Source organism: Canis aureus, chromosome 11 (genome assembly GCF_053574225.1).
Source record: "Canis aureus isolate CA01 chromosome 11, VMU_Caureus_v.1.0, whole genome shotgun sequence".
NCBI lineage: Eukaryota > Metazoa > Chordata > Mammalia > Carnivora > Canidae > Canis > Canis aureus.
In genome coordinates this window covers 30001101-30027903 of record NC_135621.1, presented here as the reverse complement: position 1 = coordinate 30027903, position 26803 = coordinate 30001101, and the positions used below count along the sequence as shown (strand labels likewise).

The following is a 26803-nucleotide window of genomic DNA, read 5'->3' as shown; positions in this document are numbered from 1 at the left end:
AGGACAAAGACCAAAGCTCAGAGAGACAGAGCAGCTTCCCTGGGGTCCCCGGACCCCATAGCCCAGAGATCTGCACCCGCCCCACCTCCCACGCCCCCTTCCTCCCCCAGACAGTTCCTGTGGAGCTTCCGGCTGCCAGGCGAGGCCCAGAAGATCGACCGGATGATGGAGACGTTTGCCACCCGCTACTGCCTCTGCAACCCAGGCGTCTTCCAGTCCACAGGTGACCGTGTGGGAGGGGACCGAGGGCCACGGGACCCCTCGGGATCTGTAGGCACCATGGCCACCCCCCCCGGGGTCTCCCCACCCTCCACCCCAAGCATCCAGACTGTGGGAGCCCAGACTTCTTCACTGACAAGGCCCTCTGCTGGGTGCTTGTCAAGCAGAGCTGCCTCGGGGCACGGTCCTTGGGAGAGGAGGCAGGAAATAATGCACAGGACCCCCGTCTGAGGGCAGCGATGGGGGGGGGGTCGCAGATCCAGGACGGCTTCCTAGAGGCAGTGGGGGCTCACCAGGGCTTTAAAGGATGAATAGGAGTTCTCCAGGAGGTCAAGGTGGAGAAAGGACCTTTCAGGCAGGAGTTTCCATCTGAGCAAAGGCCAGAAGCAGGAAACACTCTGGGCAGGACATCGGGAGCCCAGGGTATAGAGAGACATCAACAAAGATGAGTACCCCAGACCACCACCCGGCCCCCAGCAGGGCGGGCAAGAAGTCATCACGGCAGGCTTGTCCTGGCCTCCCCTCTGTACCTGAAGTTACCATGGCAACAATAACGAATTCCATTCATTGAGCACTACCTGTGTGCCATTCACCTGTGCAAAGGCAGGTCATCCTTGCATCCACTCTGAGGTCAGCGATGTTCCCCTCTCTACATGTAATACCGACTCAGAGGAGAGACGTGGCTTGTCCATGGCTGTGCGACCATAGTCGGGTCCTACCTTGTAGTTATAAATAAATTGGGGTGTGCTTGTCACCATCTGTCACCTCCACTAGCCTAAATACCCCATGGGGTAGGGACCATATCAAATCTATTCACCAACGAAGCCCTAGTCCACGGCACTTCATGGGGACCCAGTAAATATGTGCAGAAGGGACGGAATTTTAAAGCCCCCAGTTTGAATCACATTCTAACGACATGATGTTTGCGACCTCGGGCATGTAACAGGACCTTCTTGTGCCCCAGTTTCCTGCTCTGTAAGATGGGGTTAGTCACAGGGTCTCAGGGAGGCTGGGGAGCTCAGCCTAGCACAGGCACCAGCCACTGTTAGATTGTTCCAGTGGGTATCACTGTTTTCAGAGGTAGGATCATCGATGTTCTAGGGCGTGAAGATACTTCAAGCTCAACCTAATAATGTCACAGATGGAGAAGCTGAGGAGGTCAGGTACTTTCTCAAGGGCCACCAGACAGTTGGGGACACAGCTGGACCTGGCTGGCTCGGGACCCAAGGCCTAAAAATGCCCCCAGAGGAGCAATCCCCCCCCTCCCAAGTGCTCAACCCAGGCTCATCCCTCCCTGGGTGAGGTCTGAAGACTGGAACGGTGGGGTGGGGGGTGGAGGCCTGGGCCCCAGGAGCTCCGCCACGCCGGTGAGATTGCCAAGCAGCATGTGACTAAGCCTTGAACAGTGTAGCCAACAATAAATGTCCTCCGAGTTCTGAGGAGGCAGAGAACAGAGTGGGCAGGGAGGCTGGGAGGGCTGGGGAGAGGCTGGAGCTGGAGCAGGAAGGGGAGGGTTGACATGGGGAGCAAAGGGAAGGGGCCTGCGTGCCTGGCAGGGGGCCCCACCACCACCCCGGCAGGAGCCAAAGTGCAGGCGGGGAGGCGTGGGAGGGGCTCAGGACCGTGGCAGGTGGCAGACCAGGTCTGTTTGGAGCAGGGAGGCCTGTGACACTGGGGAGGAGGCCGGGCCTCGAACACCCAGCTAGGACAGCACAGACCCCTTTGGGGCATTGAGACAGGTGAGGCTTGGCCCCTGGAAGTGGGGTCAGGGCAGAGGACGGGACAGTGACCAGGGCCAGGACCGTGACCGCTGTCCCGTCTCACAGACACCTGCTACGTCCTGTCCTTCTCCATCATCATGCTGAACACCAGCCTCCACAACCCCAATGTCCGCGACAGGCCACCCTTCGAGCGCTTCGTGTCCATGAACCGAGGCATCAATGACGGTGGTGATCTGCCTGAAGAGCAGCTTCGGGTAAGAGGGGCACGGCCACACCCGCCTGGTCCCAGGATCCGGGAGGGGCCCATCCTTACCTGGACAGCCGAGAGGGGCTCCTCTGAGGTGGAGCGCCCAGGTCGGCGGCCGTCTCCAGACGGGCTACCACAAGGGGTTGGTCCCCAGAGGGGCGTTCCCGGTGGCCCTCATCGTAGTCCACCCAGGAGGTCCTCTCCGCCTTCACCCTTTGGGGGAACTCTGGGCACCCATCATTCGCACCTTCCAGAAGGGGTGCTTCACCCAACTCAGGTATACTGCTTGGAATCCCAGGTTCTTACACCCCGTCAGCATGTCAGAGGTGAAAGTCCTCAGGGTCTGCTAAAAGCCTTCCCTCCTTCAGAGAGGGGGAAACTGAGGCCTTCCACAAGGCAGCTCGTGAGCCAAGCAGAACACACACCTCCCATCTCTTCCTCAAACAGCCCCCACTGCTGCCACACTGCACTAGGCCCTGTGCCGGTGAGGGGCACCCTGGGATGAGTCAACCAGGGCCCTGTCCAGGCCGAGTTCAGGGTCTGGCGGGAAGATGATGCACATGTGAGTTATAGCCCTGTGTGATTCATGTGGTGCTTGCTAGAGAACATAGCTACAGAGACGCAGAGGGCACTACTATCACTCTCCTGGGGGCAGAGGAAGGGTGCCATCCTGGAAGACTTCACAGAGGAGGTGACTTTTGAACCGGGCCTTAAAGGTTGAATGGGAGTTTTCACAGAGTGAAACAGAGAAAGGACATTCCAGAAGGGGGGAAATAGCCAGAACCCAGGCCTCGCCTGGCTGGAAAAGGAGAAGCGTCCAGAGTGGCTGGCTGAGGTTGTGGGGTGTGTGGCCAGGGACAGGGGGCACAGTGGAGCCGGAGCATCCAGGGCTTCCAATGACAGCCTCAGGAGCTTGCGTGGTTAACCACGGGCAACACGGAGCTAGGAACAGTTTTGCAAACACAGGAGTGAGATTCAGAGCCTGGTGCAGCAGAAATGAACTGACAGCTGCGCCAGAGGAGGGGAGGAGAAGGTGGGAACCCCACCCTCCCGGCTGAGCACCCTGCGAGGTCTGCGGGAAGCCTGGGTCTGGAAGCACTCGGTGTCCCCCCTCCGTGCTTGAGAACTGCCACGCCCTCAGCCCACCACCCTCCTTGGTCCCCAGAGGGGAAAGTTTATCATGGGGTGGGGGGAACCACAACACCGAATGAAGGCTTGAGAGCTGGTTAGAGCTCGAGTCAAATCCCGTCTCCCCTCCCTCCCCCACCTTTGCCAGCCCGTGACCTTGAGGAATGACTCACCCACCTCTCCAAGCCACCATTCTCTCAACCAGGATAATGACGCCTGCGTCACGGAGCTGCCGGGAGCAGCAATTTGTAAAAATGTAAAGGGCATAGCCCATGCCAGGGACAGAGCACGGGCTCCAAATGGTGGCTTATGTCACTATGAAGAATAATTAATAATAATTTAAAAACCCTGGCGCTTAGTAAAATGCCCCAAATCTAAAATGCACTGGGGAGTCGGTAACTCATCTCATATGGTGCTGGTGGCAGGAGGCTGTCCTGGTCTGGCAGATAATGAGTTAATGACACACCAGCATTTGGGGCTCAGCACTCCCCCGCCCCCCCCCCCCCAGCCCTGGGCACCTCCCTCCCAAGGGTTTTTTCCTATTCAAGCCTTTTGTTAGTAACAATGCACTACATTTGTACAGAGCTTGTAACTTTCTAGGGCTTTAGGGTCTAGAATCTCAATTTAGCCTCACACTCTGCCTGGGAGGTCTGGGAAGGGTTTATTATCCTAGCGGGCAGCCGGGCAGCCGGAGAAGCAGGCGCAGAGGTGGGGGAGAGGGGACAGAGCGTGGGAGTCACAGCCACATCCAAGTCCTGGCTTGCCCCCTCTCTGGTTGCGAGCCTTCTAGTAAGTGGCTTGACCTCTGAGCTCCCAGCTCTTAGGACTGGTGTAGAACCGTAAGGCGTTGAGCAAAATGCCTGTGTCGTTAGAGTGGCTAATTATTCCAGAAGATTCCCAAGGGGCAAAGAGAACCACACAAGCCTGGTTCTTGCTGTTTAGGGCTTTTCCTGCAGAAGTCTGGGGCGGGGGGCGGGATGCCCCGGTGCTGTGTGGAATGGGGGGCACCTGCCAGCCTTCTCTCAGGGCCTCACCTTCCCTGTTTGTAAAGCAAGAACTCACCTTTAAGCAGCTCCAGGTATTCAAAGTGGGCCGCTCTGTGGCAGGATTCCCCGTGCTGGCCCTGGAGCTGGGGCCCTGCCGAGGATCATAATGCTTTCAAGTGGGAGGGGGCGCTGCGGGAGGGAGGGGGCGGCGAGCTGAGCCCCCCTCCCCAGGCTGTCCTGATAGGGATGAGGCCCAATGCCTGAGAGACTCAGGGCCAGGGTATACGCGGTGTGGACTCACAGGATGGGAGATCGCATCCCGGCTCTGCCCTTTCTGGCTGTGTGACTGTGAGCATGAGCCTCGGTTTCTTCACCTGCCAAGTGGGCAGGTGCCGCCGCCCTTGGGCAGCTCTCCTGAGAAGCAGAGGTAATGCGCGCAAGCTCCTGACGCTCGGCAGATGGCAGGGGCCCAAGAAACACCAGGAAGGGAACTACTCCCCTGCCCGGAAAGGGAGCTCCCAGTGGAAGAGGGGAAGAGGGGGAGGCCAAGAAGTGGGGCTCTCTGGCATCTGGTGTTACAGGTGGAGAAACTGAGGCTCAGGCAGGGGAACAGTCTCCCAGGTCAGGGCATGTTCTGCTGCGGGCAGTCCTGGACCTCCTGGCTCCTTGTCCAAACGTCTCCGTCAGCACTGACCACGTCCCGGGCCCAGCTGTGGCACTCCGTGTTCTCACTAAGTCCTCCTGACCCCCTTAGGCAGTGGGTACCAATCCCAGTTTCTTTTTTTTTTTTTTTTTTTTTTTAATTTTTTTTTAAATTTTTATTTATTTATGATAGTCACACAGAGAGAAAGAGAGAGAGGCAGAGACACAGGCAGAGGGAGAAGCAGGCTCCACGCACCAGGAGCCCGATGTGGGATTCGATCCCGGGTCTCCAGGATCGCGCCCTGGGCCAAAGGCAGGCGCCAAACCGCTGCGCCACCCAGGGATCCCCAATCCCAGTTTCCAGCAAAGAAAACTTACCTCCAAGAGCAGTAGCTGGCCAGGGGTCTCATAGTTTGTGAGGACACTGGATTCGAACCCATGTCTGTCTGACTCCAGGGCCCTTCCTCCTGCAGAGACCAGGAGGCAAGGTTTTGTGATGGAGGACTTGGCCATGTATCCCAGCTACCCGTTGCTTTCTAGCCAAAGGAATCGCAACTCACGTAATGGGAAAGATCAGGGATCCATTTGGCTTCAGATCTTTGGGCTTCAGGCTCAGCTAGATCCAGGTGCTCAGTGAAGTCAGGACTCAATCTAGTGTCTCCAGCTCTCAGCAACCTTCTCCTCCTCAACAGACTGTCTTCAAATTGCAGCAGAGATGGTCCAGGCAGCTTAGCAGCTAAAACTAAAGTCCCAGAATTAAAGCGTATTGGCTGGCTTGGGTCACATGTCCTCCCTGCACCAGTCACTGTGGCCAGCAAGAGGAAATGTCCTGCTTGCCCAGGTGGGAGTCGTTCCCTCATTCCTGGAGCCTAGGGGAGAGGCAGTAGGTGTCAACCCCCCCCCCCCCCAGAAACCTGGACAGAGAGTGTCTGGGCTGGTGAGTCCCCAGAGAAGGGGGCGGAGGGGGGGATGCGGTACAGCGAGAGAGCCGGATACAAGACCAGCAGAACCGTTGGAAGGTGGCCTTGTCTTTCTGATCACAGTGCACCCAGCCAGGCTTGGTGGCCGCCCCACCGCCCACCCGCAGGGGTGTTTACCTGCGGGGGAGGGCTGGTGTTTACAAGGGCAGGAACAGAGCCCAGACGTTTCCTTTGCGGAGGGGGTGAGGGGCAGAATGTGCGAGCTGGTCGGCTCCCGGCACCCGCAGAAGCTGCCAGGGGGCCCCTTGTGGGTACCACGGAGGATGAGGCCGCCCCCCACCCCTGTCTGCCACCCTGCTTGCCTCCTGGGCCTCCCAAATGTTTGCGCTGACAGGTTTGCTGACAAGGCCTTTCTGCCGCTGGCCTTTGTTCGATAGGCCAGCACATCTCGGGCCTTCCCAGAGCCCGGCTGGGCCTGGGCAGGAGGGGCAACAGGGCTTCCCAGATGCGCTTGAGGTGCGGGGGCTCCCCCAAAAGAGCAAGCAGTCCCTGCTGCTGCCTACACCCACCCCAGCACAGCCAGGCTGAGCCAGGGACTCTGGGATTGGGCAGAACACACCTCCCTCAGGCCCAAGAAAACCTGCTTGTGGTGGAATTATAACCAACCCCCCAGGCCCTGAGCTATCAGGTCAGAAAAGGCCTTTAAAAGCCAGCAAACACCATTTCCAAAACTTTGGGGGAATCAAACAGTGCTTGTGAAATTGTTCATTTAAAATCTCAAGGAAACCATCTGAACAGCAGTATACACAAATGCAACAGAAGGAAATGATTTAATTATCTTCGAGATGGAGATCCAGCATTGGTTTTAATAAACAGAGACAGTTTGGAATGTTTTTCCAAACACTTGGAAATATGGGCAGGTTTGGCCATAGAACACAGAGCCCCATGGCAGGGGGTTCAGCACATGCAGGGATGATCTGCTGCAGACATCCACAACTCACCCACGGGGAGGTCTCAGCCCTGGCTTGTGTACCTCTGGTGACGAGGAAGTCATTACCACACCAGGTTGCTCCATCCATATTCCAGCAGCTCTAACTGCTAGAAGGTCCTGCATGGAGAACTGAAATCTATTTTCTGGGAACTCTCCCCCTGTGATCACCGTCCACCCAGCAAAGGTCCCCCTTGCCCTTGAGAGCCAAGTTTGGCATCCATCCCACCTTGAGTCTTTTCCTTGGGCCGGGCCTCTCGACATGGGCAGTCAATCCCCACCTCCTTAGTCGCTCCTCTGTGTCCTCCTCCCTGAGGTATACCTGGAAGTCTCTAGGTGACTGCAAGGAGGCAAAAGGGGGCTCCACCCCTCATGGATGTTACATAAGGAGGCCCTGACCCTGGCTGCTATGACCCAGTGCGTGTGTGTATGTGTGTGTCTGAACCTTTATGTGTGCACACACACAGGTGAACATGTGGGGGTCTAGAGGTCCTAGGTGAGCATCCTTGCCTGCAACACTCTAGACACAGGGGTGACTGTCTCTGACTCCCTCATCTGACCTGTAAGAGCGGTGCTGGGGGGTGGGTGAAGGCAGGAGCTGTACTCCTCCCTCCTCTTTACCTTCCCCTGGACTTAGAGCACAGAGGGGCTCTGACCCCTGTGTAGTCCGTTTAGCGGGCGCCCCCCACCCAGAACTCTGAGGGATCAGCACCTTTCTGCTGTTAAGGACCAGCATCTCAGGGATCCCTGGGTGGCGCAGCAGTTTGGCGCTTGCCTTTGGCCCACGGTGCGATCCTGGAGACCTGGGATCGAATCCCACGTCAGGCTCCCAGTGCATGGAGCCTGCTTCTCCCTCTCCCTCTGCCTATGTCTCTGCCTCTCTCTCTCTCTCTCTGTATGACTATCATAAATAAATTTAAAAAAAAATTTTTTTAAAAAAAGGACCAGCATCTCAGATAGGTTGAGGCACATGCCCAGGGTCACACAGCCATCAAGTGACTAAGCCGCGAGTTTAACCTAGAGAGCCTGACACCCAAGCCTACGCTCTTGTGACATGCCACTGGCTGGAATTCCAGCAACAGGGGTGGGGGTGGGGTGTCAGGGGGACAAGGAGGGGGGTAGGATGGGCATCAACCACCTGGTCCTAAGGAGTTGCTAGTCTGTTTTAGGCCAGGCCCTGGGGGAGTCCTGGGGCTTGTGACACCCAGGCCTGCCCTAGGGGAGCGCCCTGCCCAGTGGGGGAGAGCCTCCCCAGCAAGCGGACATACAGACAATGCCAATGCCGCCTCCACTCACCGTGCTCTGGCCACAGAGCTGGGGAGCCTGGCCTGCGGAGGGCCTGGAGGTGCAGACCAGCAGCCCGGGGGAAGCAGGTAGCGTTGCCACACAGGCCCAGGCTCCCAACTGGGATGGATGTCACAGCCGGGCCTTTCCCTCCCTTCTCTGAGGACAGAACCTCTTCGACAGCATCAAGAGCGAACCCTTCTCCATCCCGGAGGACGACGGCAACGACCTCACTCACACCTTCTTCAACCCCGACCGCGAGGGCTGGCTGCTGAAACTGGGTGAGGCGCACATGGGCACACACGTGGGCACGAGGCAGACACACTCAGACTCCCATGCACGCCCGGGACACATGCACACCGGGACATGGGGCCTCAGGGGTGGAGCCGGCTAACCCTCCGCTGTCCTGACCCCAGTGCAGCCATCTGCCTGCCCCATCCCTCCATCTGTCTGTCCTGGGGGGGAAGGGGGCAGTGGGGGAGGGGAGGACAAGCAGGAAGAGGAGCTGAGAGGCTGACGGGCCTTCAACCACAGCTCTGTCTCTTCCTGGAAGGTTTCTGAGGAAGCCAGGCCCAGAGAGGTTGGGGTGCCCATCTGAGGCCACACAGCCAACAAGCGGGTGGGCAGAGGGTTGGGTGTCCCTGCAGGATGGGGGAGGGAGTGGGACAGGATGTGGTTCCGGGGAGCTTCCCTTCAGCATGATGATGGTGGGGGAGGGCCTCCAGCCTGCAGAGAGGAGCCTGGTGGGGGCTGGGGTGCCCGGGCTGGCTGCAGAATCAGCAGGGGAGCTGCAGGCCTGTCTGCCCTGCCCAAGCACACTCCTGGGTGCCTCCCCTGCAGAGCCAGCCCAGCCAGGGACTGGGGTGTTGGGAGGCAGGTAAGGACAAGGACAGATACCTCGTGCTGGAGCAGAGACCTGGGCTGGGGGTGCCCGCCTGAGCCCACCACGTCCCTGTGGCCCCTCTGAGCCCTCCATGTCCTCATGCCCCCCTGAGCCCTCCACATCCCCGTTCCCCCCCGAGCCCTCCCCATCCCTGTGCCTGCCTGAGCCCACCACGTCCCCGTGCCCCCCAGCCCTCCCCATCCTGTGCCCCCCTGAGCCCTCCCTGTCCCCGTGCCACCCCAAGCCCTCCACATCCCCATGCCCCCAGAGCCCTCCACATCTCTGTGCCCGTATCCCAGTCTGACCCTTGCGCGGACCACTCAGCCTCCTTTTTTGCCCTCTGGACCATTCTCAGCCCCAGGGAGGCTCTGAATCGCGGATCCCAGCTCCTCCACACATGTGCCAGGGGTCAGATCACAGTCCCCGGGGGGGGTTCAGTGTGTGTCACAGCAGCCAAGCACCCAGGCTCAAGAGCTGGGACGCCGGGCTCAAATCTGAGCTCTGCTGAAGGGCCATGCACAGACAATGGTACCTCCCTATGCCTCGGGCTCTTCATCTGTAAAATGGGGTTAATAACGGTCCCCTCCTCATAAGCAGTTCTAGGGATTAATAAGCAAACATTTTCTAAAAACTTCTAGAATGTTGCCTGTCAGGCAAAAGATGAAATGCTTTGCACGGTGCCAGTGGGGAAGTAGGCCAAGGGATGAACTGAGGGGGAAGGATGGCAGAAAAGCACAGGGAATGGGCGGCCACTGGTCCTGGGGCCTGATTGCCAAGGAGCCTTGAATGCCAGGTCAAGTGGCCAGGGGAGGCCTGGGGTGATGGGTGCCATCAGGGTGTTTGAGTGACCAAGGGACGGATCTGGGGGGGAAGCGTAGTGGGCTAGGGGTCGGGAGGTTTGAGAGGAGGGGGCAGAGGAAGGCTCTCCAGGCCCTGCTCTCCTGGGAGGAAGTGCTGGTGGCCCAGGGAGAAGTCCGCTGACTGTGCCGCTGGCTCCTGCAGGTGGCCGCGTGAAGACGTGGAAGCGCCGCTGGTTCATCCTGACCGACAACTGTCTCTACTACTTTGAGTTCACAACTGTGAGCAAGGGGTCCCTCCCCAGCCCCGCCCCCTCCCGGACTCCCACCAAGCAGTCCACTAACAGAGCTTGGGGCTCCTTCGAGATCATTCAGCCCCTCTCTGCACCCATTTCACAGAGGGGAAGACTGTGCAGCAGAGAGCAGGAGGGGCAGGGCCAAGCTTGCAGCCTGGCCCAGTGACTCCCAGATCCGAGCTGTGCCCTGCTCCCTACCCCCCACCAGGGCTGGACAGAGTCTGGGACGATTCGTGCACTCCTCTGTGGGTTTGGGGGGCCCTTCGAGTTCACTCCCTGCCCTGGGTCTCAAGGCTGCATTTGCTGATCCTTTCCCCCTCCACCGCTGCAGGACAAGGAGCCCCGGGGAATCATACCCCTGGAGAACCTCTCGGTGCAGAAGGTGGACGACCCCAAGAAGCCAGTAGGTGGCACAGCGGGGTCCTGAGAGCCAGCCGAGAGGCGGTGGGGGAGGTGGGAGGGAAATTTCTGAAATGGGGTGGGAGGAGAGGGCAGCTGGCCTGGGTCCTCCAGGAGGTCCTCCACCGGGCTGGGGGTCGCCTCCGTCTCCCTCCTGAGGCCATGGACCCTAGGGGCGGGTCACTGTCATCAAAGGGGAGCGATCTCATGGTCTCTCAGAGCCTGCCTCTGACACTGGTGAATGACCTTGAGTAAGTCTCTGCCTCTGAGCCTCAGTTTCCCCGGCCATCAGCCGGGGGTCTTAGGGGAACGATGGACTTAGGAGGAGCCTTGCACATAGGAAGCCCTCAGTGTGAGGAAGAGCAGCTCCTGCCCCTTTGCCAGCCGGGGAAGCAGACCCGGGGTGGGGTGGGTCTTGCTGTTTGTCCGAGCCCCAAGGGGCTGGTCCTCACTGAACCCCCAGCAAAGCACAGCCCCACCGCCCCCTCCTGCCACCCCTGCCCGGCCCTCACCCCGCCGCCTCCCCACAGTTCTGCCTGGAGCTCTACAACCCCAGCTGCCGGGGCCAGAAGATCAAGGCCTGCAAGACGGACGGTGAGGGCAAGGTGGTGGAGGGCAAGCACGAGTCTTACCGAATCTCTGCCGCCAGTGCCGAGGAGCGCGACCAGTGGATCGAGGCCATAAGGTAGGGGCTGCCGGGGCCTCCTGGCCCTTCTGGAGGCCTCTGCTTCTCTCTGGGCCTTGTCTCCTCCTCTGTAAAAGGGGCTAAATCTAGAATCTCCCCCTCGTTTCTGGGATGCAAATCCCTCCTGCCCATATGGTGTAAACACCTCCTCTGGTGCCAGCCCCTGGCCAGGCCCCACGGGGGACACAAGAAGGTGAGGCCCCAAGATCATGGGCTGGCCGGAGGATCCCGAGAGATGTTGCATATAAAGCTCTTTGCCCGGTGGTAAGTGCCCGTGAATGGCACACTCATTAGCACCAGGATCCAAAGGGGCCCTGGAAAGACCTAGTAGAGATGGAGGGAAGGGCTTTCTAGGGGCGAGGACCAGGACTGGCAAAGACAAGAGGGCAGGTGAGCATGTGGCCTCCCTGGACACCACCCCAGAGGCCTGGGCATTGCCTCTGGGCATTGCAGGGGTGGGAGGGGGCGGGGGGAGGGGGTTGCAGCTGGCTCTGCAAGGATCGGGCAGTGGGAGACCAGGCCCCCCAGGATAGCAAGGACTCCGCCACCATGGCAGCTAGTGTGGGTTTCTCCTGGGGGCACTGGGGAGACTGGTAAACAGTAGGGGTGTGGCCAGGTGAGGAAGGCCACGGTGTTGGGACTGATTCGGGGGTTCAGAGATGGGCAGTGAAGGGGCAGGTTGAAAGGAGCCAGGTGAGGGGCAGGAGCAATGTGGAGACATGGGTGACGGTGGGTCCTGTCAGCCAGAGGAAGCCACCGGAGCGGTCACTGGGCCAGGGGCTGTGTCCTAGGGACTTGCGGGGTCTTTCCCATCCAGCCTGGCAGGAGTCCTGTGAAGCTGCCAGGCCAAACCCACCCTTAGCTCCATTTCACAGACGAGGCCCTGAGCCCCCCACGGGAGGGACTTGCCCCACCACACAGCCAGTGGGGGCAGAGCCAGACCCACAAGGGGGTCTGCTGGCTCCACCAGGGCTCTTTCCACCTCCTCCTGGGATTCTTTTTTTTTTAAAGATTTTATTTATTTATTCATGAGAGACACAGAGAGAGACAGAGACACAGGCAGAGGGAGAAGCAGGCTCCCTGCAGGGAGCCGGATGTGAGACTCCATCCCCGGACTCGGGGATCACACCCTGGGCTGAAGGCTGACGCTCAACCACTGAGCCCCCCAGGCAACCCTCCTCCCGGGATTCGGAAGAGGGGTCCACAGAACTTTGGGGGCAGAGTTCTGAAGGCTGTCCGCTCTCAGCCTCACCCTCTACCCCCGCCCATGGGACTTTGGGCGGGGCTGACTCACCGCAGCCTGGCCCTTGGTGGGGCCATCTGGCCTTTCTCCTGCAGCAGGGCAGGTCGTCCCTTCCCTGGGAGACCCACGCCCCTATTAGAGCCTTGGGAGCTGAGGACCGCCCCCCACCCCCACCCCATCCCCACCCCCTTGGCAGCCAGCCCAGCCCTGCAATCTTTTCACCTGCTCTCATTTCAGAGCCAGCATCACCTGTGTCCCCTTCTATGACCTGGTCTCTGCTCGGAAGAAGAAGATTGCCAGCAAGCACTGAGCTTCCTGGAGGTGGTGGCCAGGGGCGGGGCCTCACGGGAAGCCTACCACCTGTGGTCCCGGGAGACACATGTCCCACCCCAGGGCACCCTTTCCTGGGTCACAGACATCACCCCCGTCCCCATTACTTTAAGCTAACAGGAGCGTGGCAGGGGCGGCAGGGTTCCAGAGGGTGGGTGGGAAACCCCGAGGGCTCAGAGGTGGCACTCGGATCCCCTGGCGCTGGGCACCCAGGCACCGCTAGGAAAGGCCCCGAGTCACTGCAGCAAGGAGCAAGGGAAACAGCCGAATAGGAACCAGCCCCAGCACCCAGCACCCTGTCCTGCATTTGGGCCTCAGTTTCCCCTTCTGTTAAACATCTCCTATACCTGAAATGCTGTGGGCCATTGAGGCAGGAGGGGCCACGGGGATCCCGAGTGCTTCCTGCCCTTGGCCGTGGTGATGCCTCTTCCTTCCGCTCAGGGGGTTCTCAGCCAGCCCCTCCCCTGTTTGCAGCAGGGGCTTAGCCGTCCCTGCCTGAGGGACACACACACAGCTCAGACCCATGGACGGAACCGCTGGCAGACGCCAGGAGCCCAGTGCCCGTGGTCTTGGTCGCAGCTGGTCTCCAACTTGATGTGTGCCTGCTGCCAGGTCACACTCTTCTGGTTCTTGGAAAACTGTGGGGTTGGGATAGAAATGTCCTGGTCCCTTCCGTGTCCCCCCTGCCCCCAGCAACGGCAGATCCCAGTGCTGCCCAAGCCGTCCCCTCCCTCCTCACGGGCCACTTCCTGTCGGTAAGCACAAGATTGTACTGGATCCACCCAAGAAGCTTCTGGCAGGAGGTGTTTGCGCTTGTGGACTGATCACCGGGAGGGGCTCGCACCCAAGGCTGCAGGGAAGCCAGGATCAGAGTGGGCTCCAGTCGCAAGGATGTCCATTTTGGAGGAAGAGCAAGTGGAACTCTTGAAGAAAGGGGAGCATCCCAGACACATGTTCATGCGGGGCTGGTGGTATGGCCAGGAAGCCCAGAAAAGAGAGCTTCATGAACTGTGGTTACCAGGAGGGCTGCCTGGAGGCAGCACCCATGCCACAGAGCGACATAGGAGCTTGTGGCAGAGTCTCAGCCGTAGCCTCCAGGCTGAGCGCTGACCAGGGGTCCTGTGGAGGTGAGGGGCTGCCCCAGCCGCGACCCGGCATCCTGAGACCCGCAGTAGGGCCGTTGAGAGTTGAGCTGACTTCCCAGCAGGCACTGCCTCCAGGGTGGCCCCAACCAGGAGGAGGACGCCTTGAACAGGCGCCTTCCCAGAAGCCCTTCTCCCCCCATCGCACAGGCCCTGGGGGAGTCCCTGCAGGGCGGTTCCCCAGCAGGAAAGCAGGATACGTGATTGCCTCTGCCCCAGCGCCAGCCCGTGGGCGAGCCAGAGCAAGGTGGATTCCCCAGGGCACGGGAGGCGAGCTCTCCTCCCCTCCACCCCCACTGACACGCACACATCTTTCATGGAGTCAGGGTAGAGTAGCTGTCTTTCAAGTGGTGAGATCCCCGTCACTGGAGGTGTGCGAGTGCCTGGTAAGGACATGGTGCTGAAGAGGGCCCGGGTTGGGCATCTGCAGGGGGCCTTGGAGGACTTTTGAGGACTTCCGCAGACCCCACATCAGCCTGGGGACTGAGGGCCACGTCTGCCACCGCCTCTGGCCCCTGAAAGGGCAGCCAGGGGCCACGGAAGGAGCACTGGGCTGAGGGTCATGGGCTCCAGAGTCCTCTCCCGCAGCTGGCATAGGCTGGCTGGGTGGCCTCAGCCTCCCCGTTCCCGCTCTGGTCCTCAGCTGCCTCCCCCATCATTGAGAGGGTGGAAGCAGTGATTTTCCAGGCATAGCACCTGTTCTCGGAATCACTCAGAAAAGAGAATAAAGCTCATGATTCATGTCACCAGAGGGGTCTCTCCTCTCTGTGACCATATCTCCCATCCTTGACCCCACCCCACTCATCCTCATTTCTTTCCCAGATGAAGGCTGGAAGGCCAGACAGGAAAGTGTGGGTCTTCGGAGGGCCCTGGGCCCTCATCCTCAGGGCTCCAGGGCTGTCACCCCAGACAGATGTCCCCAGAGGCTGCATTTGTGACAGAGGTCCCTTCAGGGCAGGGCCAGGGCCCAAGTGGCTCTGCCCAGGCCAGAGAAAGGCAGAAGAACTTCCCAACAGGCAGCTCCGGCCACAGGGAGAGTGAGCGGCTGCCTCGGGAGGGAGGTAACAAGCCTGCCTCTGCGAGGCCCCAAGTGCCGGCTGGCACCAGTGGTCACTGGCAGGGCTCTGAGCTTGAATTCAGTAACCTTCATTTATTTGTACTTCCCACAATTTTTATTAAGTAGGTAGAGTGTTCCAGGCGCTGCATGGGGGACAAGCCCACGTGTGGTTCACAATCTGAGGATCCTGAATTCCAGGATTCTAGGCCCCCCTCTGGACGTGCAGGGCGAGGAAGAGGGCCCCACACCCTAAGCCAGCGTCCCGCTAGGAATTCCACCGTTGAGCTGCTCCTTGAAGACCTGAAGCTGCCGAACTGATGGATTTCTCCGTGCATTCTCTCCTTTGGCCCACGCACCTTCCATGCACCAGGCTCCATGCCCGGCACCAGGCATGCAAGGATGACGGAGATACGGCGGTCGCCCTCAGGGGGACGCGGTGCTGGTGGGGGAGACAAGCGTGAAGGAGCAGGGATGGCCGAGACCAGCCCGTGCCGTTAGAGACGGGGGGCGCAGGGGCCAGAGAGGGTGGGCAGAGAGGCTTCTCCGAGGAGCTGTGCTGAGTGCTTGTTGGCAGCCAGGTTGGGGGAAGGACACACACCTGATCTTGCGGTGAGGTGAGCTCACCTGGTCACTGCCCGCACCTCCCCCCCACACACACTGACGGTGAACGTCCTCCTCTCCGGCCTGGACTGTCCCTGCTCCACCCCTGCTTCACGCCTGGCACACAGTAGGTGCACAATAATTTTTAGAATGAAACAACTGAAAAGGCTCCCTTGGGCCTCAGCCTCCGCGGGAGCAGGTGTGTAGGGGCAGGGGTACTGGGAGCAAGTTGGTGCTGCCCTGGGTGCGGGGAGTGGCCAAGGCAGGGCCCACATCCCAATCCGGGAAGGACCAAGGGCTCTGACTTGGGGCCAGGGGCCGCCTCGGCCCACCTCCCCCGAGGTCCGCCACTCCTCGCTCTGGGCAGCAGGGGGCTCCCACCACACGTGAATGAGAGGTTCCACCTTGTAGCCAAACCCGAGGCTGCCCTTGGCCGGCGGGGGGCTCCGCCCTGAGCAGAGCTGTGGGCCGAGCACCCTGGAAAGGGAAGCAGCTGGGATCTGCGGCTCCAGCAGCCCCCACGGGCGCAGGTGAGCACGGGCCTGCGTTCTCCCCTGGCACCGGCACCGTGGCGCCAGCTCAGCCCAGGGGTCAGATACCCTGGCTCTCTGCCACCTGGCTGTGGGACCCCCACGGGCAGCCTAGCCCCTCCGGATGCCATCTTCCTCCGTGAAGGGTTGGGCCGGGTGACTTCCATGGCACAAACCTCCAGTGAGGACCTCCCTGTGCAAGGGACTCTCAGACATGGGCACAGTGCAGCCCCTGCCCCTGCCCCTGCCCGGGGAGCGAGGGGGGGGCGGGGGGGGGGGGGAATTGAGACTGTTTGGGGAAGAGGGTGTGGGGGGGCGGGGTCGGATGAGAAGGTGCCAGGAAAGGCACTCACGGTGAAGAGCCACAGGGGGGCAGTAGTGAGAGCCACACAGAGGGCCTGGGTTCAAGGCTTAGCTCTGCCCTGTGTCTTAAGCAACCTTCCCAAGCCATCTGAGCCTCAGACTTCCCATCAGTAAAATGGGAATAATTCAATATGTTCAAAATACTTAGAACACTGTTGGGTACCTACTCAGAGTTATGTTAAGTGCTATCATTATTACAAGGCAAACTGTTGCACGTGCTTTCATGGTACAAAACAGGCTGGGCCCATCGGAGGAGGAAAGATTCAGGGGGGCAGGAGAGTTAAAGATCTGGGAAGCCTTCTTGGAAGAGGTGTCCATGAAAGATGAGCTAAGCAGAGGGCCGGCTGAGCTGCAGGAATAAAGGTGTGATCCCCGAGTCTCTGAGACCCATGTGCCCCTTGTCATGAAGCTCTGACTGGGGATCCAGCAACCCGGCTGTGGAACAGAGGCCATCCCAGAACAAGGGAGGACAGGCTTGGCGCAGGATGCCCTGGGACGGAGTAGGAAAGAGCAAGGGGGCTCTGGGAAGCAAGGGGGCGGGCTGCCCCCTGCCTGGGGAGGGGGAGCGCCTCTCACCCAGTAACCCGGAGCTGGCGCAGGGTCCCTGGGCCCGGATGCCAGCAGGCGGAAGATGGGGGGCGGGCAGCCAGGAGTCCAGCCGGCAGGTGTGAGAGACCTGGAGAAATTGATTTACTAGGGACAATGAAAGGAGCTAAATATGTTTGCCGGCTCAGCGATGACTCAGGCGTTCCCCAGGGGTCGGCAAAGTGTGAACATCAAAGAATCAGAGACAGGTCTCCTCCCACCCTGGCAGCCGGCTTTGAGCCCCTCCTTCCCCCGACCCACGAAAGCCCCCCCTCCCCTGTCCCCTGACCTGACAGGGCAGCAGAGACCCAGCCATCCCACCCAGCCTGCATGCCCCTCCCCAACCCTGCCAGACATCCCCCCAGGATGGCTAAAGAAGTAAGACACATCTAGGTCAAAGCCCTGGCCTTGCCCCAAATTGCTGAGTGATCTTGGACAAGTGGCTGACCCTCTCTGGACCCACATCCACCAGAGACGACCAGGCCCCACCAGCAGCCCTTCCTCCCCCCCCACCCCCCACCCCCGTCTGGCGGTATCGTTCCCACCCCACTCCACTCAGCTTCCTCTAGGCAGCTGTGAGCACAGCCTCCTCTTCCGAAAATCCAACTTCCCTCCAGGAGAAAAGCCAGATTCCACAGGGCCTCCCTGGGGGAGAATATGCTCTTCCGGTACCTGGTTCCAGGCCAGCACTGGGCTCCAGGACAAACACGATGCATCTATGGAGTCTGAGGCCAGAGGCAGGGAAGAAAGAAGAGGGAGGGACAAATGACCTTCTCAAGGGGCAAAGCACTGGGGCGGCAAGGGGGTGTGGGAAGGGAAGGGGAGGGTGTGTGGGGGGGTGTGGGAAGGGGGCCTGAGAGGAGGAAGGGAAGGACACCTGCCAGACAGGGCCACTCCGGGAAATGCTTGGAGCCCCAGCACAGAGGCGTGGCCTGTTGGGGAGCCCCCCCAAAGCGCTCAGTGGGCACAGAGGAGAGATGTACCCAGAGGGCAGACCACTGGGCGCCTGGAGCCAGGGAAGGGCTCCCACAAGTGGCTGGAGGCTATTAATGGGAGGTCCCTCTGGCTGTTTACAGGGGACTAAGGAGGCACAGGGCAGCAGGGGGCTGGAGCAGAGGGGAAGGGACCCACAGAGGCTGGACAGGAGCAGCAGGGGTAGGGGTGGGGCGGAGAGAGCAAAGAAGCTTGACAGACTTCTGCACCCACGGGGCCAGGCAGGAGCTAAGGCCTCTGTCACTTTTGCCCTTGAAGGCAGTATTTATGAAGGTTTCCCTTTTTTATTTTTTAAAGATTTTATTTATTTATTCATAAGAGACACACAGAGAGAGTCAGAGACACAGGCAGAGGGAGAAGCAGGCTCCCTGGGGGGGCCCGATGTGGGACTCGATCCCAGGACCCCAGGATCATGACCTGAGCCAAAGGCAGATGCTCAACCAATGAGCCACCCAGGTGCCCTCGGAGGTCTCCCTTTATGTCCCGCTGTGAGTTCTTAGCTGACTCTCAAAACCAGCCTACCAAGACCCAGTGCTCCAGATTTGATTTGACCCCACCACCCCACCACCCTGCCACCCCGCCATCCCGAGCATCAATAGGTCATGGCCAGGGCCGCCAGTCATGGAGCATAACTACCTCCACAGCCACTGCCGACAGGGTGCCTCCCAACCTCCCAACACCCTCCAACGTGAGCACGGTCATCCACACTTTATAGATCCCCACTTCCTGGGGGCACGTAGCCCAGCCAGAAGGGCCCGAGCCGGCATGGAATCAAGGCTGCCTGACTTGAGACCTGTGTAGATGTAGAGCAGCCATGTCATCCAAAGTGGGACCCGTCTGAGAATACTAGAAGGCTGGTTAGAGGGGAGTAAACCAGGCTGCCCCAGGGACCCCGAGACATATGCTCACCCAAGAGACTGGTCAAATCCATGGGAGTTCAGCTGGGGACATCCAGGTGACCCAGTGGGGCAGAAGGGATGTGACCTATGACTGCTCAGTCCTAGAGAAGCAAAGGGCAGTGGTTCTATCCAGAACACACTGGGCCCCAGGCCTCTACCACCACTCAATGCCAGTGAACTCGTCTCCTTCATGAGTTTCCCCAAGTCCTGCCCCAGTGCTAGTGTGCGGGCCCACCACAAGGACAGTGAGCCAAGTCCACCACAGGCCCTCCACAGATTTTAGCTGCCACCCGTATCATTATCATTATCATTATCATTATCATTATTATTATTATTATTTGCCACTCATTTCCTTGCAAGGCCAAGAACAAGGGTACCCTTATAGGTGCCAGGACCTGTCCACACCATCCTTCTAAGACCAGCTGAAGCCCTCTTCCCACAGGAAGTCCTCCCTGACCACCCCCATCCCCTTTAAAGACTCCAGTGATACCAGAAAAACAGGTGTGCTAGCCCCAGGCCTCCAAAGGAGACCCAGTGCTGCTTTGGTCCTGACCTTAAGTGTTTACAGTTTTGGCTTTTGGCAGGCCGGTCTTGTGGTCTGGGCCTGCAAGTCTCCAAGGGAGGGTATAAGCTTTAGTTCTGCTGCTGGACTCCCAAGTCCCCAAGCCCTCTCCTTCTCCCTAGCTCTCGGCTTCTGCACAGGGACCTCCAGCCTCATCGGGATGCATCTGCTCAACTGCTTCCACTGGGCTGTTGAGGCCAGGAGGACCTGGGAACCGGCAGGGAGTTTGCAGACGCAAGTGAGGCTTAACTCCTTGACCTTCACAGTCCTTCTGATCCTTTGAAGCAAAAGCTTAATTCCCTTCCCTTTCTCCTCCAGATTTTCATTTAATGAATAAGAGCCCAGAGAGAACCTCCACTTTGACCCAAAGAAAGTATTTTTTGAATAAAATATCCCTTATTAAAAAAAAGAATAAAGCATGCTCATTATAGAAAATTGGATAATGCAATCATCAGGAAGAAAAAACTTAGCTCAAGAATTCCTCTACCTGCTTATTATGAAAACTTCAGATTATTTCCAGCACACCTGGAAGCTTTATGCGTTAGATCTGTGCCATGCTACATGACATACAAGTTTGTAACTCGTGGCTTCCTTTACACCATGAAATTTTTTTATTCCCCCATGGGTAGCAGTCAGGACAGGCTAGGTTATGCTGCGGTAACAAATAATTCCCACATTTCAGTGGCTTCACACACAAGAGTTTGTGTCTTGCTCACATGGTAGGCCCAGTGCGGGGCTCGATAGGGGTCTCTGCTTATCTGTCCCTCAGGACCCCAGGCTGAGGAGGTGCCATCCCAACACAGGCTGCCAGGAGCATTGTCTGGATATAACACATCGCATTGGCTCCACATTTCATTGGTCAAAGCAAGTCACATGGCCACCTAACTTCAAGGGGGAAGAGAAGGACCATCCTGCCACCTGCCCTTTGAGAAGAGAGAACAGAAATACTTGGACTGCAAAGCTGATGCCCGTTACATCCAGGATGGCCAAGGGTCCTCATTTCTAGGGGTCAGTGGGTTTCCTAGAATACAGGACTGTCAGAGCTAGAACTAAGAGCGTTCTGGGCAAACCAGAACCAGCCGTCTACCTTCACTGGGCCGCGTTGTGTATTCTTCACAAACTCACTTCTAAATGACAAAAGACTATCTAGCAGGTGAGTCAGTTTTTCTCCCCAATCCCCTATTGTTGGAGACTGACATTGTTTCCAGTTTTGCACATTTAGAAATACATAGTCTACAAGAGCATCATGAATAAAACCTTGTCCATACGGCTTCTCAGGAGTGCAATTACTGACCATTTTTTCGAGCTCAGAATACCTGCTATGTATTCATATTTCAAGAGCTGGGCCAGGGGAACTTGCCTTCTATAACATGAGCAAGCGCCCACTTCTGAATGCTCACCCAGAGCCCGGAGCAACGATTCTTGAATTTTAGCCTCAGAATCCCATGGCGGGCTTGGTAAAATGCAGAGAGCAGGGCCCCAGCCCCAGAGCCTGATTCAGTAGGTCTGAGGTGAGGCCCGACCCCAGCATTTGTACCAAGTCCCCAAGGGAATACTGGTGCCTCTGATCTGGGACCACACTTTGAGAACCACAGGCCTGGCGGTTAAATGCCCCTGGCTTGGCAGTAGGTCAGGGGCTTCTGCCCAGATACCCTGCAGCTGTGTAACATTGGGCAAATCACATAATTACCCTCTCTTAGCCTCAGTTTCCTCCTCTGTGAATTGGGGTCATTGTGAGGATTTGCGGAGCTCTGAAAGGCTCGACGCAAGAGTTCAGTTGAAGATAGTCTGATTCAGCGGTGGATCAAATTCGTATTTTGAAATATTTGTTAATTTGAATTGAATCACATTATGAAAGTTTGCATATCTTTCATGTCTCTGAGCTGGAATGGATTTTTTTTTCCATGTGGTGGTGAAGCACCTGTGCTTCCTTTCCAGTGTGAATCGTCTGCTCCTGCCCTTTGCCTGGGTACTTGTGGGTTTCTCGGGCTCATTATAGAGCAAAGACAGCAGCACCATGGCCGCTCTTGTTTTCTACAACAATTTTTCCAAGGCTGCTGCATGCCTTTTACTGGGGTCATTTTTCTGGCTCACAGAGTGACCAAATCCATCTGACTTTCCCGGTTTTATTTCCTCCATCACTTTTAAGCCGAGATTGCTCTCCCTTCTCTGGAATGTGAAACATATAAAGAAATTGGATTTTGAATGATGGGGATTTCGTGCACCTATGGTTGGCGGGGTGGGAGGAGGGGTCCTCTGGGCTCACCTCAAACCCTCTGGTCAAGGCACGAGGCATAGACAGGAAGTGGGGGCCTCTGCACTACCCACCACCCCTCACCCTTCACTCTGCCCCACACGTAGGCAGAGGGTCTGTCTCCCCATCTGCAGATGCCCCCTCCAGACAGGCGTGGGGAGCTCAGGGGGCACAGAGGCCCCTGGAAGTCCAAGCGGCCTATCCTCCAGCTGGAGACAGGAGGACCAAAGGTCTGAGAAGTGGCCACAGGTGTTAGCAGCCTCGGGTTCAGATTTCTCTGGTGTTTACCCTGTGGGCTTTGCCTCTGCGGGTCTCTATCTTCTCATCTAGAAAACGGGAGTGATAACGCCCACGTGGATGGAAAATGTTAAATAGATTAACAGCCACAGTGCGCTTAGCAGAGCGCTGGGTGCAAAGCGCATGCTGAATAAAAGGGACTTGTGGTTATGCCCCCATCCCTCTCCCACGGGGGAGGACGTGGGCCCCACAGCCTTTGCCTCCCTTTGGACTCAAGATAAAACCAGCACTGCAGCCCCCAGTCCCAAGCACCTCAAAGCCCAGACCCTCCAGCTGCAGCTCTGACCATCAGCCCTGCAGAAACAGGCCCAGGCTCCGGCGCCACCAACAGGCACGCTGCTCAGGCCTGATTTCCATAATAATCAGCCACAGATCTTCCTTTCAAAAGGCCTAGAGCCACCTCACCGCCTCCACTGCCACCCACCCGGGAAGCTCCAGCAGGCCGGTGCCCCTTTCCCAACCACCCCCGCCACCCCGGGGAGGGGGAGCCTCAGTTTTAAAAGCTTTCGAGAAACCAGTTGACACTGGTGGCAGCTGAGAGAAACCAGGGGTGTCATTCTCAGCGTTAACGATGGAGGGAGGGGGATCCCTGGGTGGTGCAGCGGTTTGGCGCCTGCCTTTGGCCCAGGGCACGATCCTGGAGACCCGGGATCGAGTCCCACGTCGGGCTCCCGGTGCATGGAGCCTGCTTCTCCCTCTGCCTGTGTCTCTGCCTCTCTCTCTCTCTCTCTCTCTCTGTGAGACTATCATAAATAAATAAAAATTTAAAAAAAAAAAAAAAGGATGGAGGGAGGGTGCACAGGGTGGTTGGCTGTGGATGCAGGAGGCACAGAGGCAGAGAGGCAGAGGCATGGATGGAATAGTGGAGACCAGGCTCAGAGATGAGGGGCAGAGGAGGGAAACTGAGGCCCAGAGAGGTTTCTGGTCTTCCCAGCCGATAAGTGCCTGGCCCTGGACCCTCTTCCAGAATGGCAGATCCAGAACTCATGGCCCACCCACCCTGCCTCCTCCCCAGGCCTGGCTGCCTGGGAGCAGGGTGCCCACGTGCGTCCCAGAGGACCGCACCCACGGGACAGACTGAGCAGAGCCCGCGGGAGGGAGGCTGACTCTGGAGCTGATCGGGCTGGAAGTCCATGGACTTGCAGATCGGGGTTGGAAACCCAGCTTTCCCACCTCCTATCCAGGGGTGGCCAAACTGCAGCCCACAGGCCAGCAACGGTCTTGATATAACCCGGAACTGAGCATGGTTTTTACATTTTCGAATATTAAAAAATATATATCAAAAGAAGACTAATATTTCCTGACACATGAAAATTATGTGAAATTCAAATCCCAGTGCTCATATGGTTTTATTAGAACACAGCTATACTCATTCATTTTTGGTACCGAATACAGCTGCCTTTTCTACCACAATGGCAGACTGGAGTCTGGTTGACAGAGAGGTATGGCCCCGAAAGCTGGAAATATTGCCTACCTAGCACTTCCCAGAAAAAATTCACCCGCCCCTAACCTATTGGGACAAGTGATGAAGTCTCGGAGGCTTGGTTTCCTCATCCGGACAAATGGGAATGATATTCAATGAGGATTAAATGAAAAGAGCAGCCAAGCTCCCTCTACTCCCCCATTGGAAATGCCTTTTATTTTCTCCTAGCCCTGCGCCTCCCTGCCTCCCCGACCCCGAATCACAGCAGGCTGGGGGAATGCTCCATGAGCTCAAAGTGCCCATCGCCCACCCCCTAATTCTACTTGTCTTCATTCCACGCTCGCTAATGGAGCCCCAGAGCCACCTACCTAGTCAGTGAGCAAGCCTGGCTAGTTCCGCCTCTGGTGCCCAGCACAGTCCCTGGCACACAGTAGGTGCTTAGCAAACATTTCTAGATGGATGGCTGGGTGGATACTTTGCAGGCTTTTCCTTTTATCCATCCCCTCTGCCCTGACCTTCATCATCTCCTGCCCAGGAGGTCTGTCCCCAGGGAGGTCTCTCCATTTTCTCTCCTATCTTGCAGACAGGGTGACCTGCCTGTGCCCTGCCTCCCTGTGGCCCCTGCTCCTGGCCCCTCACTGCCCTCTCTATTCAGGCCACGCTCCCTGGTCAGCACACAAGGGGCTGAGCTACTTACTACCCATCTTCCGAACACCCAAACTACTAGCAATTGCCTGAATCCAAGAGGGTGGATCAAGCATCCAGGTGGTTATGCTGTTCCGTCTCGCCTAGAATCTTCTTTTTTATCTCCAGTCCAGTGGGCCTGGCATCCTCTACTGAACACCCCCCCAAGACTCAGTTCAGACTCTGACTCTATGAAACTTTTCCAGATCTCTCATCCACCTCGGCTGTCCCCTGTATACCAGAGCTATCCTGGCAGCAGTGGGGCTTCAGGGCTATTACGAATGTGCATGAATATGAATGCACGAATATGCATTCTCCGGGTGAGCCTGTGAGCCCCTGGAGGGCCAAGAGTGTGACTGGTATTTCTGCATCACCAGTCCCAGCAAGGACATGGCTAGAGAATGAACCAATGACAGAAAAAAGGAATCGACACAGATGATATTGAGCAAGTTGTCCCTTGCTTAACATATTCCAGGGGCTCTCCGGTTCTCTGTAAGGGCCAGCCACTCCACCTGGTCTCCAAGTCCTCAAGCCCTGGATAAAGCAGCTCTGATCCCCTGCCCAGGCCTGTCTTCCCGAAAGTGTCCCAGTCTCCAAGCATTTGCTCATTCAGTTCCCCCTCCCTGTGAATCCTCCTCACTCACCCTCTTTTGTGCCCATGGGAGCCCTGACCAGCCTCGGAGATCTCACAGGGCTCCGGGGATCAGGACCGGCTGGAGTTGGGGGCCAACTACTCTCACATCCTCCCAATCCCACGCAAAAGACAGTGAGTGGGGGCTCTGACAGGAGGACTTGGGTCCAGGGTGAGGCCTGTCGATGTCGACCATGGAGACATCCGTTCATGTCTGGAAGTGAAATAGAGAATAATACCTGCCACGGTGGGCCGCCGGGAGGTTAGAGAGGCTGCTGTCTGATGTTTCCGGCACACAGTAGGTGTTCGATAAAGAGCAGCTATTTCCAGTTCTGCTCGGGGGTCCCTGCCCAGAGAGGAGGCCCAGGGAGCCGACCTAGACCTCTGTCTTTCTCCCTCTCTCCCTCACCCCGACACCGCCCGCAGCCAGCGACGGGTGCTGCTGTGGACAGAATGCCAATGAGGCCGGCACCTCAGTGAGCCCATCTGCGAGGCTGAGGCTGGGACAGGGCTCAGAATGAAGGCAGGGCTGGGCCAGGACAGGGGCCGGCAGGAGTGAGGCAGAGATAGGAGAGGGGCAGGACAGCGCAGGGGGGAGGCTGGCACTGGGGAGGAGCCAGGCTGGGGCAGGGACTGGGTTTAGGATGGAGATGGTGCTGTGGCGGGGATGGGGACAAAGTCATCTCCACCTCGGGGGCAGAAACAGACTTTGAAAGAGTAAGGGGTCCTTCCAGGCCAGGGGACAGAGGGAAGCAGTTTGGGGAAGAGTTGGGGAGGAAGAAAGAGTATAAGAGGGGAGTATGAACAGGGAAAGCAGAGGCAGGAGCACCCGACCTTGAGTCACAGGGGCAACCCCACCTCTGTCACCCTCCTAATCTTGCAGGTGGCACCAGTGTGGCGCAAGGGGACCAAGGACTCACCCAGACCCCAGCAAAGAGGGAGGGGGTCAGGGTTCAACCAGACCCAGAGAGGAGGCAGGAGGGTGGGGGAGTGGGAAGAGGTAAGATGGGGAGTGGGGTTCTGGCTTAACCAACCAGACAGCGGCCCCCTGCCATCCCTCTCAGCTTATTCCAGCCCACCCCACAGAAGAATCAGATCCCTGCCACATGCCCTGCTCGTCCCACACCCAGTGCCCCCACCCAGGATGCTTTTATTTCCCCATTCCAAACCTGGGTCCGTTCAACCCGAACTCATCCCTCGTCCATTCACGGACTCTCTCAGCCCTCGCACGTTCCAGCCCTGACCTCCCCCAGTGGAGACCTGTCTCCCCCTCACCCTCAGGGCTTGATGCTGCCCGGTTCCGTTCTGGTGGCCCAAGGGTGCCTGCTGTGGGGTGCATGTCCCCGTCAACGTGCTTAGTCCTCACAAACATCACGGGGAAGCTTCATGGCCTATGGTTAAACTCATGAGCTTGGGACTCTACTGGGCCAGGCTCGAGTCCCAGGAGCTTTGATTCCATACAGTAGGTGCTTCATAAATGCTATTCCCCCCTGCCCCGCCCCCTCCCATTGCACCGTAGCTCAGGAGACACACAGACCAGGCACCCGACCAGGGCTCCCAGGCTGAGCCCAGGTGCCCTCCTGCTCCCTGCGGGCCCCTCAGCCCCGGGAGGAGTCAGAGGGGTCTCCCTACAGGGGCTTCCCAGCCCAAGCCCGAGCTGTCCAGCTTGGGAGACAGGCCCATTGCTCATTCCCCTTGAGTCTCTGCAACTCGGGCAATCAATCGGTAACCATGGAAACCAGTGCTCCAATCAGAGACAAGCACTTCTCAGAGCACCAGCGCCACCCACCCACCCACCCATTCAGGCCCGGCTGTGTGAGTCTCTCACCTCGGGCTGCTCCAGGCAGAAGGGGGAGGCCTGGCATAATCCAGGGGCACCCGCCTGCGTCCCCAAGATTCTGGGGTCCCAAAAAAGAACACTTTCTCCGAGGTAGGGAGAGGGACCACTCCAGCCGGCCTCCTGATTTTTACAAGTTTTTATCTCCATACATTACTGCACCCAGTGCTCAGAACAG

General features: G+C 58.2%; 1 protein-coding gene and 1 long non-coding RNA gene across 3 annotated transcripts in view; one reads left to right on the top strand and one right to left on the bottom strand.

Moving 5' to 3' along the window:
- Positions 1–14656, top strand: part of CYTH4 (cytohesin 4) — a 30991-nt gene extending 16335 nt beyond the window's left edge. For both annotated transcript variants that reach the window (XM_077914626.1, XM_077914627.1), the window contains 7 exons: positions 111–223; positions 2046–2194; positions 8305–8416; positions 10021–10097; positions 10443–10514; positions 11041–11195; positions 12676–14656. In XM_077914626.1, coding sequence (XP_077770752.1) covers positions 111–223; positions 2046–2194; positions 8305–8416; positions 10021–10097; positions 10443–10514; positions 11041–11195; positions 12676–12748 — 751 coding nt within the window. In that variant the 3' untranslated portion in view covers positions 12749–14656. The remainder of the gene's footprint in view (positions 1–110; positions 224–2045; positions 2195–8304; positions 8417–10020; positions 10098–10442; positions 10515–11040; positions 11196–12675) is intronic.
- A 403-nt stretch (positions 14657–15059) lies between these two features.
- Positions 15060–18564, bottom strand: LOC144323770 (uncharacterized). The gene is made up of 2 exons (XR_013389124.1): positions 17718–18564; positions 15060–15406 (listed from the first exon to the last, which is right to left on the bottom strand). It is a non-coding gene; the product is annotated as an uncharacterized LOC144323770 (long non-coding RNA).
- Positions 18565–26803: the final 8239 nt, after the last annotated feature.